The sequence below is a fragment of the Aotus nancymaae genome, unplaced genomic scaffold (genome assembly GCF_030222135.1).
Source record: "Aotus nancymaae isolate 86718 unplaced genomic scaffold, 86718_ANA_hifiasm-v0.15.2.pri h1tg000049l, whole genome shotgun sequence".
Taxonomy (NCBI): domain Eukaryota; kingdom Metazoa; phylum Chordata; class Mammalia; order Primates; family Aotidae; genus Aotus; species Aotus nancymaae.
The window spans coordinates 7,643,064-7,659,563 of NW_026988463.1; the positions used below are offsets into that span (position 1 = coordinate 7,643,064).

The window sequence follows — 16,500 nt, forward strand, 5'->3', positions numbered from 1 at the left end:
TGGACAAAGCAAGAGCTCTCTCTCTCTCTCTCTCTATATATATATATATTTAACTGAAAAGATGAATAGTAACAAACCAAGAATCAATCAGCTATAAATTCTCCCTTGGGCCTGTCAAATGTATTTGCATGTCTTAAGCCTTATATATGACTGTGCAATATAAGGAATTGTTGATATAATTTTTACTCTGGTCTAACAGTACTGAGCCCATTTTATGGATCCAGAAATGCAAAAATAAAGATTTGTTATTCCCAAGATCATGTAATGGGTTGTGCAGGAAAAATAAAGTCCCACATTACCTCTGGGCTCCTCTAATTAGTAAGGCAAGATTCATAAGCTATAAATGCAAAATTGCACACACCACATTTGTTTGTCTGAAAATTGTTCTCAGTACATGGCAACTGAAAATTTTTGGTATATCTACCATCAGTATCTCACTACTATATTAAACAGCAAAAGAAATAAAAGGAAAATTACATGGCTTATCCTCATATGAACAATTTTTAAACATCTCAGAATAACACACCTGCTGTAAAATCAAAATTAGCTAACTTATAATGAACGTGTTCTTTATTGGGAATAACCATGCATAACTAATTAGTGCCATGTTCACCAGGGAGAGACACAGGCATTTCCAAATGATCAAATAATGTGTTTGTCATTATTTGGGATGAAAATTAATTTTAATATTCCAGCAATATCTGTGATCAGTTTGGTGATAAAGGTGGATTGTGCCTCTTTGCTGATAACTGTATGGCTGGAATTCTGAAGCCATACTTGGAAGGAAGATCAAATTCTCAACAGAGAAGTAGTTATCCCCAGAAGGATTGGGGTTGTAGGTGTTCATGTCTGCAACAATCTATTAGAGCAAGGTGCTGGTCAAAGAGAAGGAAATTCATCTGGTTGCTTCACTGGATTATAAACTGCCAGGAGTGAATTGGCATGGAATGAAAAACTTTAAGCCCAATGTTTTAAAGGTTTCCTTTCTCGGCCGGGCGTGGTGGCTCAAGCCTGTAATCCCAGCACTTTGGGAGGCCGAGGCGGGTGGATCACGAGGTCAAGAGATCGAGACCATCCTGGTCAACATGGTGAAACCCCGTCTCTACTAATACAAAAAATTAGCTGGGCATGGTGGCGCGTGCCTGTAATCCCAGCTACTCAGGAGGCTGAGGCAGGAGAATTGCCTGAAAAAAAAAAAGGTTTCCTTTCTCCTCAGGAATATAAGGCTCAGACTGCAGGAGACGGCAGGGGGATGGTTCCTCTTTGAAAGGAACACAGCAGAGTGGGACACAGGCCAAGAGTTGGCTGGAAGATTGAGGACCCCTGTCTTATGTTCAGTGAAAGCAAATAGCAAAGACGTTGAAAGTACTCATTGTCAGGAATTAGCATCATTAGGATTCAGGTGGTCCAGAGAGTGTCTGTTTCCTGTAGCCTTTTGTCTCTAAAGTCCTTTGGAGGAAAACTTCTAGGTCTGAGTGACATCTTTATCCCCGCCCCGTTCAGCTCACCCTATGACCCTATGATGCTTTAGGCACTGTTGTGTGCTAAAGAGACAAATGGCACCTTCAGAGCTGTTTCTTCTGGTTGGGGCAGGGGATGACATACAAGGCAACCATTTCAATAAACGGTGATAAGTGATACAAGAGGGTGTTGTGTGAGTACCAGGAAAAGGTCCTTAGCCCAACTTGGGTGTTTCAAGAAGGTATCCAAGAAGCGAAGAAATAGGGACACATGTAAGTCCAAATATTTCCTAAATTGCCACAGTGAAATCTCATTCTGTGATCCCTCCCCTACCCTGACACCCAGCCATCTCCATCTTTTCTAAGATATCCCCTAACTGCATTTATTAAGAATGTACTGTTTCCACTGTCACCAATTGAAAGCCTATATAACTGCCAACCTTAATCTGTTCTTCCTGAAGTATCCAATATGAATCTATGTTCTCACTAAAAACAGCAGTCAAAAAATGTATCCTAGGTCCATGCATGGTTTCCATATTTTTTTCCTCCTGGGAGACTGAAGAAAATAACCTTTCGAATCTCCATGGCTACTTTCGTGGAAGCTTGGGTGATCCTTGGAGGTATCCAATATAAAGACAGTCACATGAGAAGAGTCCCTAAGCATGCTCTTCATTTATTTCCTTTTTAAAAATTTAATTTTTTAAACAGAGTCTCACTTTGTCACCCAGGCTGGAGGGCAGTGGTGTGATTTCGACTCACTGCAACCTCTACCTCCCGGGTTCAAGCAATTCTCCCGCTTCAGCCTCCCAAGTAGGTGGAATTATGGTGCCTGCCATCACATCTGGCTAATTTTTGTATTTTTAGTAGAGATTGGGTTTCACCAGGTTGGCCAGGGTGGTCTCAAACTACTGACCTCAGGGGATGCCTCTTGGCCTTCCAAAGTGCTGGGATTATACGCATAAGCCATCGTGCCCAACCATTCATCCATTTCCTTTCATTGCTTTTTCCTTCCATGTCTTGGTATTTTCTGAGCATCAGCTTCCACACAGCTGAAGAACATAGGTTATGAAGAGGCCCCATTGTCTTTTGTCTCACATGCCTAAATAGAAACCCCTTGGGACATTAATACATGATTCCCCTTGGGGTAGGGACAGTTGTGGACCGTGGTAGGATCATAGGAACAAATGGAAAACCCTAGGCCAAACCAACCAACTCCCAATTGATTGCCGACATCAACTGAATCAGACAGTGATTAATTAGAAAGTAATGTCTACATAGCCTATGGGATTTTACAGTCTTAGGAAGACACTGGGTTTAAGGCAAGACTGGGCCTTAGTATTCTACCCATACTGGCCTGGATAGCTTACTTAACGTCTGTAGACAGTTTCCTTAAGAGGATAGTGAGGGATGTACCTGCCCCCATAGGGTTGATAGAGGGTGAAGAAGGAAAATCCATGTAAGGTGACAACTTGGTCCATCCTATGACATGAATTCAGTGAACTGTACCTACTGTTCTCTAGGTTGATGTACTTAGGGACTTTATTAGCCACCTATACTCTTCTCAACATCCCCTTCTGCTTATGGTTGAGTACACAAGAAGACCCCATGTCTCTCCCTCTATGCATCATTTATCTTTGCTAGGGAGCACTTGCAGTTTCACAGAGCTCCATTTCCTTCAGGCCACAGAAATAGCTGAGGCACTTCCATTGCTTATGGAATATGTAGACTGGAAATACAGTATTAAATAGGTAACAGTCACAGAGAGGGCAGAGTGGAATTTTCCTTATTTCTCCTTGCATTTGATCCTGGAGTCAATTTGATTGTTCAGTTTGATTGAGAAGCCACAATGCCTGGTCTGGCTTCCTATGACTCACATTTGGGAGGAATTACCCAAGAGGTAATTGCCTTTCAGGAAGCTCACAAGATATTTATTTATGCATCAAGATAAAATGTAGAAACGTTGGAGAAAAACCCTATAAACTTAGTATCTCTAAGGTTAGAAAACAGCAGCTAGATGCCAATCTGCTCCCTCGAAGAGGAACTCCCTGAGCGCCTATTATGTACCATGCATATTTCATGGGAGTACGATGGACTGCTCTAATGGATTGTCGCATGTGTTATTGTTTTTGAGATGGAGTCTCACTCTGTCACCCAGGCTGAAGTGCAGTGGTGTGATCTCGGCTCACTGCAAACTCCTCCTGGGTTTGGGCAATTCTTCTGCCTTCAGCCTCCCAAGTAGTTGGGATTATAGGCATGCGCCACCATACTTGGCGGTGTTTTTTATTATTCTTCTAAGCCTGAGCATCTAGTGTCAGCTGAGGCTTTGGCTCTTGGTTCTCTAGGTATCTGAGCAAGATTCTCTGCCCTTTCTCAGGTAATTAATCATCACACATCTGTATAAACTTCCCGAAGATTCCTTGAGAAGTATTTTGAGGAGACTGTATACTATTTGGGATATAGGAAAGGTAGGAGAGTAACCCAGGAAAAAACTTACAGCTGGCCAGTGGGAAAACAAATAGATCCTTTGGGAATGTTTTCCGGTTAAGTCCTAAAAGAGCCTCTGACACCAATCTGTGGGACTATCTATCTTTCTGTGTACAGATCAGCCATGCTGTCTGGTTTTATTCTCTAAATATTAAAATCCCAAACTTGTATTATTTGATGCTTAGGAACTTTTTCATTTAATAGTAGGAACAAAAGTCATCATTACCCATCCTCAGAATACTTTACGCACAGAGGTGTCCAATCTTTTGGCTTCCCTGGGATACACTGAAAGAATTGTCTGGGTCACACATAAAATACACATACACTACAGCTAACGAGCCACACATAGACAAAAAGAAATCACAAAGAAAGTCTCATGTTTTAAGAAAGTTAATTAATTTGTATTGGGCTGCATTCAAAGCTATGTGCATCATAGGTCCACATGCAGCCTACGGGCTGTGGGTTGGACAAGTTTGCTTTGCAGAATTCTCTCTCTATAAAGTGCGACTTCGTTGCTAGTTTCAAAATGTAACCCAACAGCATCTTAATAGAGTGAATTTATAGACAAACATGAATCAGTGGTCTTTAAAGCTTTGTTTTTTGGAGGGGAGAATGTGAAAAGGCATTTTCACAGATGCCTTTAATAATTGGATTAAAAATTTTCTCTAGGAAAATGTGTACAAACACAGAGTGCACACACACACACACACACACACCCCTCCCATTCTATACAAATGCCAGCAAGTTTATGATCCCACCTGATATCCAGTCAAAAAGAGCTGTATTTGAACACATTAAAAGGTCTAATTTATTTTCTAGTTGGGAGGGGCATCTGGGTAGAGTAGTTGTAAAGAGCCTTTTCTATAAAAATATACTTGTGGCTGTTGTGTGTTATGTTACACAAGCAGATTGTATAGTTTGAGCATTTTATACATTTTTTTAACAGTAAACTAATTTTCTATAGTGCAATCACTCTCTGACTTGCATTCAATTATTTACTGCTATTACTTTCCTAAGAAAATAAGATGTGCATTTGCATTATGTCCTTGCAAAAGCATATTAAGTCCCAACATGATTGACAAGCAAAACAATTACCTTTGCATGGCTAGACGGACCATCTCTGCATTGAAATAGGACTGCACCTGTTTAGTGCACGATGGTAACTCCCTTCTCTTATAACTGTTCTGTGGTTAATTTATCTATAGCTGCACCATAGACATGGATCCCTGTGCCTCTTTCCCAACGTCTGATATTTTAAGTGCAGCTGTTTGATGAGGCTTTAAAAGTTATTTGGATACATTTTTGGAAACTAGCGTAAGACTTTGTGATAAGAGCTTTCCTGTAACCAGCTCCTCCTTTAGAATATGACATAGGAGGCTAACCTTCAGTTTTGTCTCAGATGTGAAGTTAACTAACACTTGGGGGATGGTGTTGCATGGACCAACGATTCTCATACTCCTGGGACCAGCATCATCATCATAATCTGTTAACTTGTTAGAAATGCAAACTCTTAGATGCTGTCATCCGTATCTATTGAATCAGAACCTGTTGTCTGGGCATGGGGCCCAGCCATCTGTGTTTCAACAAGTCCTCTAGGTGATTCTGATCCACGTTCAAGTTTGACCACCATTGCCTGCCATAGTACTTAAGAGTTTGGGCTGTGGAGCCAGACTTCCTGGGCTCGAATCCCAGTTCAGTCAATACCCAGCTCTTTCAGTTTCTCCATGTCTACAGAGGCAATGATATTATCTATCTCATAGGGGTGTTATGAGGAATGAGTGGGATCATGAGCACAGAACTTCTAAACTAGGAACTGATCGTTGATAGGCATTCTACAAATGTGAGTAGTGGCAGTAATGGTGCTCATGCTGTTACTCTTAAGGAGAAAAACTGTTTTGATAAAATTGGCTTCCCATTACATGCCTTTATTTCACACTGCCAGTGAGGATGACTACATTGGTTCCACGATTTTTAGAGTTATCATATAGATCACTCATCCTTTATTTCTCTCCAAGACGTACATGTGCACTTTGAAAACAAGTAATCGCTCTGTGATGGGGTTTATAAAAGCAACTACAGTCACCTTTCCTACTGGAAGTCACCGTATTTAGACCCTCATGCTAGACATTACACCTTTCCCCCGGCCCCTCCAAAAAGCTAGGCACCTTTCAGCCATGGGACTTGCCTTGCTCTGTCTCCGGCATCCTCCCCACCCCCAACCCTTTGCCTTGCCAGCTCTTGCTTTCTCTCCACCGAGCCAAGGTTTTTAAGTTTCTGTGGCATTTGCTCAGCCTGTATCATCTCTGCTGCTGGCCCTGCCTCCTTCCACTCCATATTCAGGACACCTCTGCTGCTCTCTCCTGTAGCATCTAACACAGCTGCAGTTGTACAGTTTTGTACGTAATTTGTGACTGTGTGCCCCACTCCCTGTACACTCTGGGAGGGCACATTTACTGAGGGGGCTTGCTTCCTCTATCTCCATGCCTTGGCATAGTAGTTGGGGTACAGGAAACCTTTCAGTCATTGAGAATTAGTTCTTGATCAGTTTGAGCTTGTCACGATGGGAAAGCCATATCAGTTCCTTGGTTCAATGTCTCATCAATGTGGGATGTCAATATCCCCGAAGTAACTTTCCATGGCCCGTGGTGGAGGACAAAGCATGACAATCAGGCCACCCAGCGAACAGAGACTCCTAAGAGCAAACATCAAGGCATGTTCTTTCCTTACCTTTAGGCAATATTGGTACAAACAGGCTTGACACGGAGGCACAAAACTGGGCATGGTGCATAACAACTTGTCTTAATGAAAGAAGGGATCAGTTTCTTGACCAGAGCTCAGCCTCAGCCACATCACAGAACCCCACTCCTGGCCCACACCCATGCCATGTGCCCTGCTGGAAGAGCCCCCAAGGCCCAGGCTTAGTTCTTCTCTCCATCATTCCCAGAAGATCAGAGACAGATGAGGTTCCCCTAGAGATACTTAGAAGACATTATTTCCCATAACTAAAGGTGTATGTTCATATTTGGTTAAAAATATATTGTTTACTTCTAGACTGCTTTCTGTCTAGTCTTTTACCCTGATCTCCTAATTCAGGTTCAAGTCTTTGAATCGTATTTCTTCTCCTTGGACAACATCCACTGATACTGAATAGCCAATTATAGACAAACCTGAGACTCCTCCCAACCCATTATAGAGTTCTGCCTGGAGTTGATAAAGAAATGACTCAGTCATCTCCTGAAACCTTTTCATGCCCAATCTTCCCTCTAAAACATGGGCCCTAGTCACTCAGTTATTGTACATCTTCTAGGTAATAAGCAACGTGTCAGAAATTGAGAGAGAATGTTAGCTAAGCCACTGGGTGTAGCTTTTAAGGTGCAACGAGTCACATGCACACATACGTTTAATGTGAGGCAGAAATTGATGAGTGGCTCAGGTAAGAGACTGAAAAGTGATGCTGGTGTTCATACTGGGAGAAGTCACCCAGCTGCAGGTGAGCACCGGGTCTCAGACATGGTGACCTTTGTTAGAGCTACACTGTTAAGGATGATGCCCATCCCTTTGCAAGCATTATCCTGTGAAACCCTCCCTTGAGGCGGGCACTTAGCTACCTTCCCATTTTACAGATGAGTAAGGTTCAGGTATCTCAAGCAATGTGTCCAAAGGTACTGAGCTATTGAGGATGCTGCAATTTGATGCAAATGCCCATGTGCTTCCCATCTGACTGGGCTCTTGAAAGGTCATCTCGCTGCTTTCGGATGAGGATACTGGAAGAAAGGACATTGCCCACACAAGGCATAGCACGTGCAAGGGCATGGCTGCAAGAATGGGACAGAGCTGTTTTGATATGGCTAAGTGATCAGATCTCTGGATTAGGACCCACACTAAATATCTGTTGCTCGCCTCTCATCAGATCTGTTCCAAGTCCTGTTGGCAGAGGGTGACTCTGCCTTCTGACCCCCAACCAACATTCTCACTTTACATCGGAAATGTTGAAAAAGAGTTCAAAGTGTAGCTTAGGACGCTGCACACCTCAGCATCTTGGATTAGGGCCTTATGCCCCTTCACAAGTGCTCTTGTGAACTGTAGCCCTCCCGGATCAAATGTGAACCACAGCTGAAAGCTATTCCTACCGATCTCCTTAGCGTGTGAAATCCCTGATGCATTTTTAAGGATAATGGTACTTGGAGTTTAGTCAACAACTCCAGAATACTCTAAGAAGCACACTAGAGTGTTCTCCAACAAACCAGTGTCACAACTGCATGTGTGTATCAGTACTTTGTGTGTGTGCTGTAAAATGCCTTCCCTTGGCTGAATATGCTTGGCTTACATGTGGGTCCAGTCCGCTACTGAAACCTGCTGGAATCCTTCGGTATTAAAGTTGTCCTTCTGTTAGAACCTCAGCCTCATTCAATGGTGGTGATCATTGGTCCTTTGCCTGAATCATAAGTCATCTGGAAACTACATGGGAAGATACCGGAGATGATTGTAAATAACTACTATCCTTTTAAAAATAGGTATTTAGAAAGTTTTATGTCCAAGACTCCTTGTGGTCCTTACAAAAGCCTGTGAAGGGTACATATGATTCTCATTAAACTCATTTGAATGCTTAGGAAATATAAATCAGTTTCTATGTTCTCATAGCTAAAAGCTGTTTCCTATTTTACGCAAAGTATACCAAAAAGCTTCAGGAGACTCATTCCCTAATGCCTGTCCCTAGCCCTCTGAATTCTCTTCTCTTGGGATGGTGACTATATGGGTGGCAGTGAGAAAGCTGTTGTCAGACTGGGCTTGTTCAATCATGGTATGGGACCTTTGCTTAGTCTAGATATAATTTATGAGAACATACAGATATACACCTGCATATACCCATGTACGTAAAAATACAAATACATATAAATATCCCAATCCACTTATATAAGCATACACATGCACATGTGTTTATATGTGTACATACTATCCAGAAGTGCAAACATGCATTCCTCCACACTTGTCCGTATTAACATACACACATACAAATAGGCACACAATCCAGTTGTACACATAGACCTGTGTGCACACAAAACACATTCTTGAGCACATACCCATGCTCACCCACATATCATTAGAGATATTCTCCATTTGCCATAAAAGAATGCACATGGAATTATCAAATATACTACAGTGTGAAAGAATATAGAAGAAAAAAAAATTTAAATCATTTGTGTTGTCCAGCTCACCTAAGGTCATTCAGCTCTAGCCCATATCGAGAATTCTGCAGTCTATGTCTCTAGCCTTATAATCCTATTTTTAAATAGATGGTTTGGGGGTTTGTTCCGTGGGGTAGGGGGTTATGTGGTTTCATTGCCAACTCTGACCTATTAAGATGCTCATGTCTCTCTGGGCCTCTCAAAATAAATCTCAGTCCTCTTCGCATTTCAAAGTTGTGCATTTCTGTACCCACTCCTGAGAGAGTGGCAAGTTTGGGACCTCGCACGCCACTACCACCACGTCCTAATTCTGGGCCAACACCGAAGCCCGGCCTAATTTTCTCGGTTTGCTCAACGGCCGTTGTCTCCAACCTCCTTAATCAATGTGAAACGATCCTCGGTTCCTGTGTTTTGGATTGTGACCAGACTAACCTCGCCAGTGCAGGGGTTGGTGTGTCTGCATGGGAAATGCACTAATATGGATGTTTCTCTTTGTGTGTGCACCCTTGCAGTGTTGTTTACCAGGATGGATTTTATGGTGCAGACATTTATGTAAGTATTCATTCACGTGCATGCCGTCCCCATTTCCTCCTGGAGTCATTCTTTTTACAAGTTTGCTGCAAATTTCTCTCCTTGGTCTGTAGGAAAGAATTCAGTGACTTGTCTTGCAGGATGGAAGGCCGTCTGCTCCTGAGCTCATGGCAGACATCACTGGCTGTTTAGGGGAGTGGAATTAACTATTTGATCAACTTCAGAATAAATACGATCCCCCCAAAAAGTCGACCACTGAAGACACCACTTCATCCACAGAGAAATTGTCTCTCAAATTCTTAATATGTTTTGTTTTTCGTATAATATTTAGGATAACAGCTGTAGTTGCCAGCTGCAGAGGGTTAAAAAGATACTTTCATGGCTGATATTTGATGTCTGTCCTAAAAAAGTTATTTATCACAGCAGGCTTAAGAACACTTTGTCTCTCTGGACATGGATGAGTTTAGCCCCAAACATCCCCTAATTCTCTTAACAAAATGTTTGTTAAATTGAACAAGGAGCCCCCATTTCCTTTAGCCTTTTATTCCATTTCCTCCAATTACAATTGCTTGCTAAATAGTAAGACCTTATTAAGTGTTTTTAGAAAAGAGTAGGCTATTTCTCATTATGGGGACCATAATTAAACTTACCTATGTTCATTTAGAGGTAGTTATTCTCCCACATTATGATATGAGCATTGATGTTATAAAAATGATTTGGAATAAACAATTTTGAATAAGTGGGCAGTCAGTGCTGGAGATACTCTCTAAATCACAATTTGTATTACAAAAGACCTGTCAATGGGATATTTGGTTTTTTAGACTAGATTGCAAAGAAAATCAAATTTCTGATGAAATTGGTATCATTACTAGAAGATGAGTAAAGCACTGATTAATTTTATTCCTTTTGAATTACAAATCATTACAATTTTGAGATACAGTATTTATCTCCATCAATGATAGACTTAGATGAGCTCTACTATTGCATCAAGTATATTTTCAGTCATCTGTGGGTTAGTATTTTTTTCCCCATAATAAAGTGAGTGACCAACCCCTATGTCCTTAATTCACTCAGTGATCAATCAATTTTCTTCTTTTTTGGGGGAACTTAAGGTTTTCCTTATGATGTCCTTTTTTTCAGATTTTCAGATTTTAATTGTGAGGCAGGCTGGGGCTGAGCAGTTCGAAGCCCATTCATATCCTCAGGCACCTGCTAAACCTAATCACCAGTCCTGGCTCTTGCCTTCATGCAGCCCGTGGGTAGATTATTGCAGATGGAAGGAGCCAGAATGGTAGTTGGCATCACTGAATTTACGGTTTTAGAAATGAAAGGGAGTAGACAAGAAATAGAGAAATGCTTTTTAAAAATACCACCTAAATGGAAACTATCTTCATCAACACCTACCCAAGAAAAGTATGCAGATTTCCCTGAGCTTAGTTAAAAGTATCATTTCACAATCATTTAGTGAGTGTCCACCCTTCATGCCTCTGTTTCTTCAAACTTACAATTTATTGAAACATTCATGTGTGGTCTCTTACGCAGATTTCAGATTGGCATCTTTTCCTGACCTCAGATTCTTGAGTAGCAGGAAGGAGAGGCTGCCTGAAATCAGGGTCTGTGGAGCTCCCACACAGATAAGGAAAAAACCTATTGGGGCATAGGGCTGCATCAGAAAATCCACAGAGCTAGGCAAACAGAAAAAACACAAAGTTAGAAGAAGGGATATGCCAACCTCTCGACTAGAGAGGAAAAAGAAGATAGGCTCAGGGAAGAAAGTCACAGAAAAGTCCCTTTGTGCTTTTCTAGTTTCCTTTAGATTTTGTTTCTCACACATCCATCATGTTTGAGCCAAACCCACTGGGTCCAGTGGTGCAGTTCTGGGTGAGCATCTGGGTGAGCTTCACGGGACAGAGATTCTTCTAGTCCTAAGTTGCCTGATGTCTCCATTTACAAGACCACCCCTCTCTCACTTTTCAGGCTATAACCCCCAGCCAACATTTTTCTTTATTTTCCTTTCTCTTTATATTATGATAGTAAGATTTTTTTCATCAGAGAAGTATCAAATATGCAATCAGGTGGCAGAAAAAGTTTCTGCAGTATGAATTTAGAGATTTGTTTATCCAGCACTTATTTCTGTCCTATCTCTAAAAGATTGTTGCGAGGGTGTGTGTGTATATTGGACAGAAAGAACCTAGCCTGCTCCACTGCCAACCTCAGCAGCAGAATAAGAGGTCATTGATGACCGTAAGTTTATTTAAGGAAAAGAAATATAATTATGTTCTGCAGTTCAGAATATACACAACAAGATTCATCCTAGCTAGAATTATGTCATAATCTTGAATGCGCTTTTTCAAGCCACTCCCCTACCTCCCTTGAGATACCAGCATGTTCCGATGAGTGGAAATATCCCCCAGGCTTAGTTTCTAAAAGAGATGATAGTTTAAGAGTTTTAGAAAGTCATATGACGTTCTACCTTAAAGATTTTGGCTTACTACTTCAGTCTCATTAAAAACAGTACACAATAAATAGGTTTTGGGGAATTCTGAGAGGCCCCGGGATATATGTTAGACACATAAGACACCTCTAATAGGTTTAAACCCCTTTTTATTTGAGACGGAGTCTCACTGAGGCACCCAGGCTGGAGTGCAGTGGTGCGATCTCAGCTCACTGCAACCTCCGCCCCCCTGGCAATTCTCCACCTGCCCTTTAGCAATTCTTCTGACTCAGCCTCCTGAGTAGCTGGTACTCCAGGCACCTGCCACCACCCCGGGCTAATTTTTTATTTTTAGTAGAGACAGGTTTCACCGTGTTGGCTAGGGTGGTCTCAAACTCCTGACCTCAGTGATCCACCCGCCTCAACCTCCCTAAGTGGTGGGATTACAGACGTGAGCCACCGTGCCCAGCCATAAACCTCTTCATTTTAATTTTATTGCATAGAGTACTAAGTTTCTAGCTTCAGTCACTGCTAAGGAAGACAAAGGAGGACACTCTCAGATTCTTCCTACTCAAAATATTCTCTACCCTGGCGGTGTATCAGAGCAGGTCAACAACTCCGCAGCATGTGTCTCAGAACTACTGGGCTTTTCCAGGTACCCTGCTCCCTCCCTCCCTTGTCCTTTGTTCTCCAAGGTCTTTCCATCCCTACCAACTGATCTTGGAGCCCTGGGGCATTTTTTAGTTCTGCCAAAGCACATAGGCTTTGAAACACCTGCATGATCCCCGTAACTGGCAAGCCACAACCTCCTCTCTCAAATGACCTCCTTCTGAAAGATTTCAGAGGAGAGAGGATTGAGCAGAGAGGGACAGATGATCACAGATGTCCTGAAATTGCCAAAGGGAATAGACTTGTTATGAAATGCTGTGAGCCAGACACAAAGGAAAAAAAACAGGACAGCTCGTTTGGGCAGAGGGCAAAGAAAAGGCCTTCATCCTACTCGGGAGCTGAGCCCTGCAGGAACGCCACTGCCTCTAGTCACAGTGGAGAGGTCCAGGCACAGTGTGGGTGGGTACTCATCAAAGAGGACATGGGGGTTGTCCAAGAAAGGAGGATAGGAATAGTGTGTACCCAAGTCGCTTCCACCAGAGAACAGAACAGAAAACACACACACTGTTGTATGAAAATATAGGAATTTTCATAATGAACATATCAGATGTACCAGTTCACTATTATTGCCTAGTGGTATACCTTTAAATTCATTTTAATTAAAAAGTGGGTCAAGTTAAGCAAACTAAGGAATAGAGGTGATACAAACAGTTGCAGTACAAGGATTAAGGTTCTTAGACCTACAGAGTCACTCATATTTGAAAGTGAAGCTCTAGATTTTTTTTTTTTTTTTTGCCAAGACAGTTTCTGTCACCCAGGCTGGAATGCAGTGGCACAATCTCAGCTCACTGCAACCTCTGCCTCTGGGGTTCCATTGACTCTCCAGTCTCAGACTCCTGAGTAACTGCGATTACAGGCACCTGCCACCACACATGGCTAATTTTTGTATTTTAGTAGAGACAGGGTTTGCCATGTTGCCCAGGTCAGGTCTCAAACTCATGACCTTAAGCGATCCACCTGCCTTAGCCTCTGCGCAAAGTGCTAGGATTACAGGCATCAGCAACCATGCCTGACCCCCGAAGCTCTAGGTTTTATGAAGCCAGAAATTGACCAAGGTGTGGAAAACAAGCATTATTTGACTGAACTGAACCAAGACTTTTGTTGGGTGACCACCTCAGGGAGAGATCACAGAATATGGCATTTGATCTAAAGATAACTATTAATATTACAAATGTGAAGAATGACAAAGAAATAATGAACTCTTAAAAAGAATGGACAAATGCATAGACACTGGGGTAGGGTAGTGGGGTGTCTGACAATAGGAAGAGCAGAAAAGAGGTGATATACAGTATAAATGTTAATCATGTTCCTTTTTATTAAGAACATCCCAAGTGTCCCAATATTAGAAGCATCCATGAGGGCTGCCTAGTAAATATGTCCTGGGATTCCTGAGCATTTTGCCACCATTCCTAAATTCTGTATAACAAGGTTCTGGTTACCACCATGGCTAAATACAGTTATTTCTGAACTCATGTCACTCTACCACCCATATGTTTTAAAACAGAGGTATCCCCATTTCACTGATGTTTGAGCTCACGAATGAGAAGTATCCATAGCTTTGGGAACATGTAAAGCTGGAAAGTAGGAATTCTTCAAATAGAAACCCCTAATCTGTCTTCCCGAAACCTTGCTTTCAGTGTGAGGCAGCTGAAGATTGGCATTTGGCTTGCCCTTCGCAATCACCATAGTGGAGACCTCAAGTCCACAGAGAAATTAAGTGACTGCTGTGTCTGTAATGGGAGAGACCAGATGCTGACTGTTTTACCTGTATTATTAACTCATCTCTCCTCACCACAGCCCTTGAAACAAGGAATCTTATTACCTCCAGTTTTTTTCTCTTGTTCCAATGAGAATTTTAATTTTTTAATTTTTTTATTTTTGAGACAGAGCCTCCCTATATTGCCCAGGCTGGAATGCAGTGGCGTGATCTTGGTTCACTGCAACCTCTGCCTCCCAGATTCAAGTGATTCTCCTGCCTCAGCCTCCAAAAATAGCCAAGACTACAGGCACGCACCACCACACCTGGCCAATTTTTGGATTCTTAGTAGAGATGGGGTTTCATCATGTTGGCCAGACTAGTCTCAAACTCCTGACCTCAAGTGATCCACATGCCTTGGCCTCCCAAAATGCTAGGATTCCAGGTGACAGCCACCGTGCATGACCCAGAAGACAAAACTTTTTTTCCCCCCAAAACAGAGAAAATAATTTGTCCAGAAATCTTCACTGACACTAGGGCTTGAGCCCACATGATCAGACTACTGAGTTCAGTGCTTAAACCCTGAGCCCACAAACTAAAGTCATTGCTCTAGTGGAGCAAAATTTGAAAAATACAGTGAAAGACAGGAGAGAAGTGAGAGAATAATGGAGCACAATGGGGTGGGCAGGCTACTGAGAATAATATTTGTACTGGAAACATTGAAATAAGCAGTGAACTAGAAGATAAAGGGATGGTGGAGGGGAGAGGAACAAGAACGTTACCAGGCATAGCTCTATAAGCTTAGACTCTTAAAGAAATAAATTTGAACTGAAAAGGAAAGACGGACTGTTTAAGAATAAATATGCACAAACCCCTTTATAGGGCACATCCCTCAGTCTCTTCAAGTGTTCAGCCACCTCAGTGTCTGCCCTGGAAGTGGAGAATTTTACTTCCAACTCTGACCACTCACATGAAAAAAAATGAGTCTTGCCCATGAACGAGTGTTACCTCCAAAAACCGCATCTTAGTCCGTACAAGGGTTCTACAGAGACCTTCCTTGCCAGCACTAGGTTTGTATGAAATGATAACATTTTGATGATATGTATATTAACACCAGTTTATGCACACACACTCATATACCCAGTTTCTCTAGTTTGAAAGTATTAAAAAGCAGTTACTGTAGCTTCAAGTGTAATTCATGAATTCATAAATTCCACTTTTGCTCTGTTGTTGGTTGAAATAATTAGGCATTGGTGTTAAATGCTTAGATATTCCAGAAAATTCCAATCATGAGATAAAGAGATAAATTTGAAATAGGTAATTTGGACTGTTAGAATATGCTTTTGCGAGGTAAGAAGCCATGAAATTATCTTTTTCTTCTTTAGCAGTCAACACAAGTCACAGCACAAAGTGGTTTGATCCCTATCTCTACCTTCTTTGATACTCTCCATTGCAGAGATTTACAACTAAAAATGCTTGTCAATGTCCAGTGCCCCTTTCAGCTTGATGGGTCAGTCCCAAGTCTTGGTGAATAAGAGAAGCAAACTTGTAAATGAATTGCTCTGGAATTTGTCTGACTTATGCATTCTCTTTTATTTATTTCATTTTTGCATTGAAAACATTACATTTCTGTTTCCTTATAGAGTAGTGTATCAAGAGCCTGTGTATGGCAATAAATTGCTGCAGGTATGAAATCCCGACTGGTGGAGAAACTCATCACTATGACTTGTGGGTTTGCTGTGAAATCCTTACTAACAAGATAATTCTGGGGAGGGGAATCGTTCTCTAACATAGGAGGAAAGACTTAACTGAATTTTCCAGTTTTAATATGAAATCTCCTAGAATAGAGGTGGCTATCCCCATACCTTTCTATATATCCACTGACCATGTTGTGGCAGTCTCTTCCAAATATGGGTGCTGTTTTATGACGGATAGTAGTTGGCCTTGGCACTGAACTTCGTTAGATCCTGAGTGTCAAAATGGTGGTCTAGCTTGGCTGTTAATTTTTTAGTTTAAAAGGTATCTGGACTCAATCAATAT

The 16,500-nt window shown here is 41.8% G+C and overlaps 1 protein-coding gene across 1 annotated transcript in view; it reads left to right on the forward strand.

Annotated features, from left to right (window-relative positions):
- Nucleotides 1-16,500, forward strand: part of RBFOX1 (RNA binding fox-1 homolog 1) — a 2,526,943-nt gene that overhangs the window by 2,468,902 nt on the left and 41,541 nt on the right. The window contains 1 exon segment of the mRNA XM_021673515.2: nt 9,643-9,682. Coding sequence (XP_021529190.1) covers nt 9,643-9,682 — 40 coding nt within the window.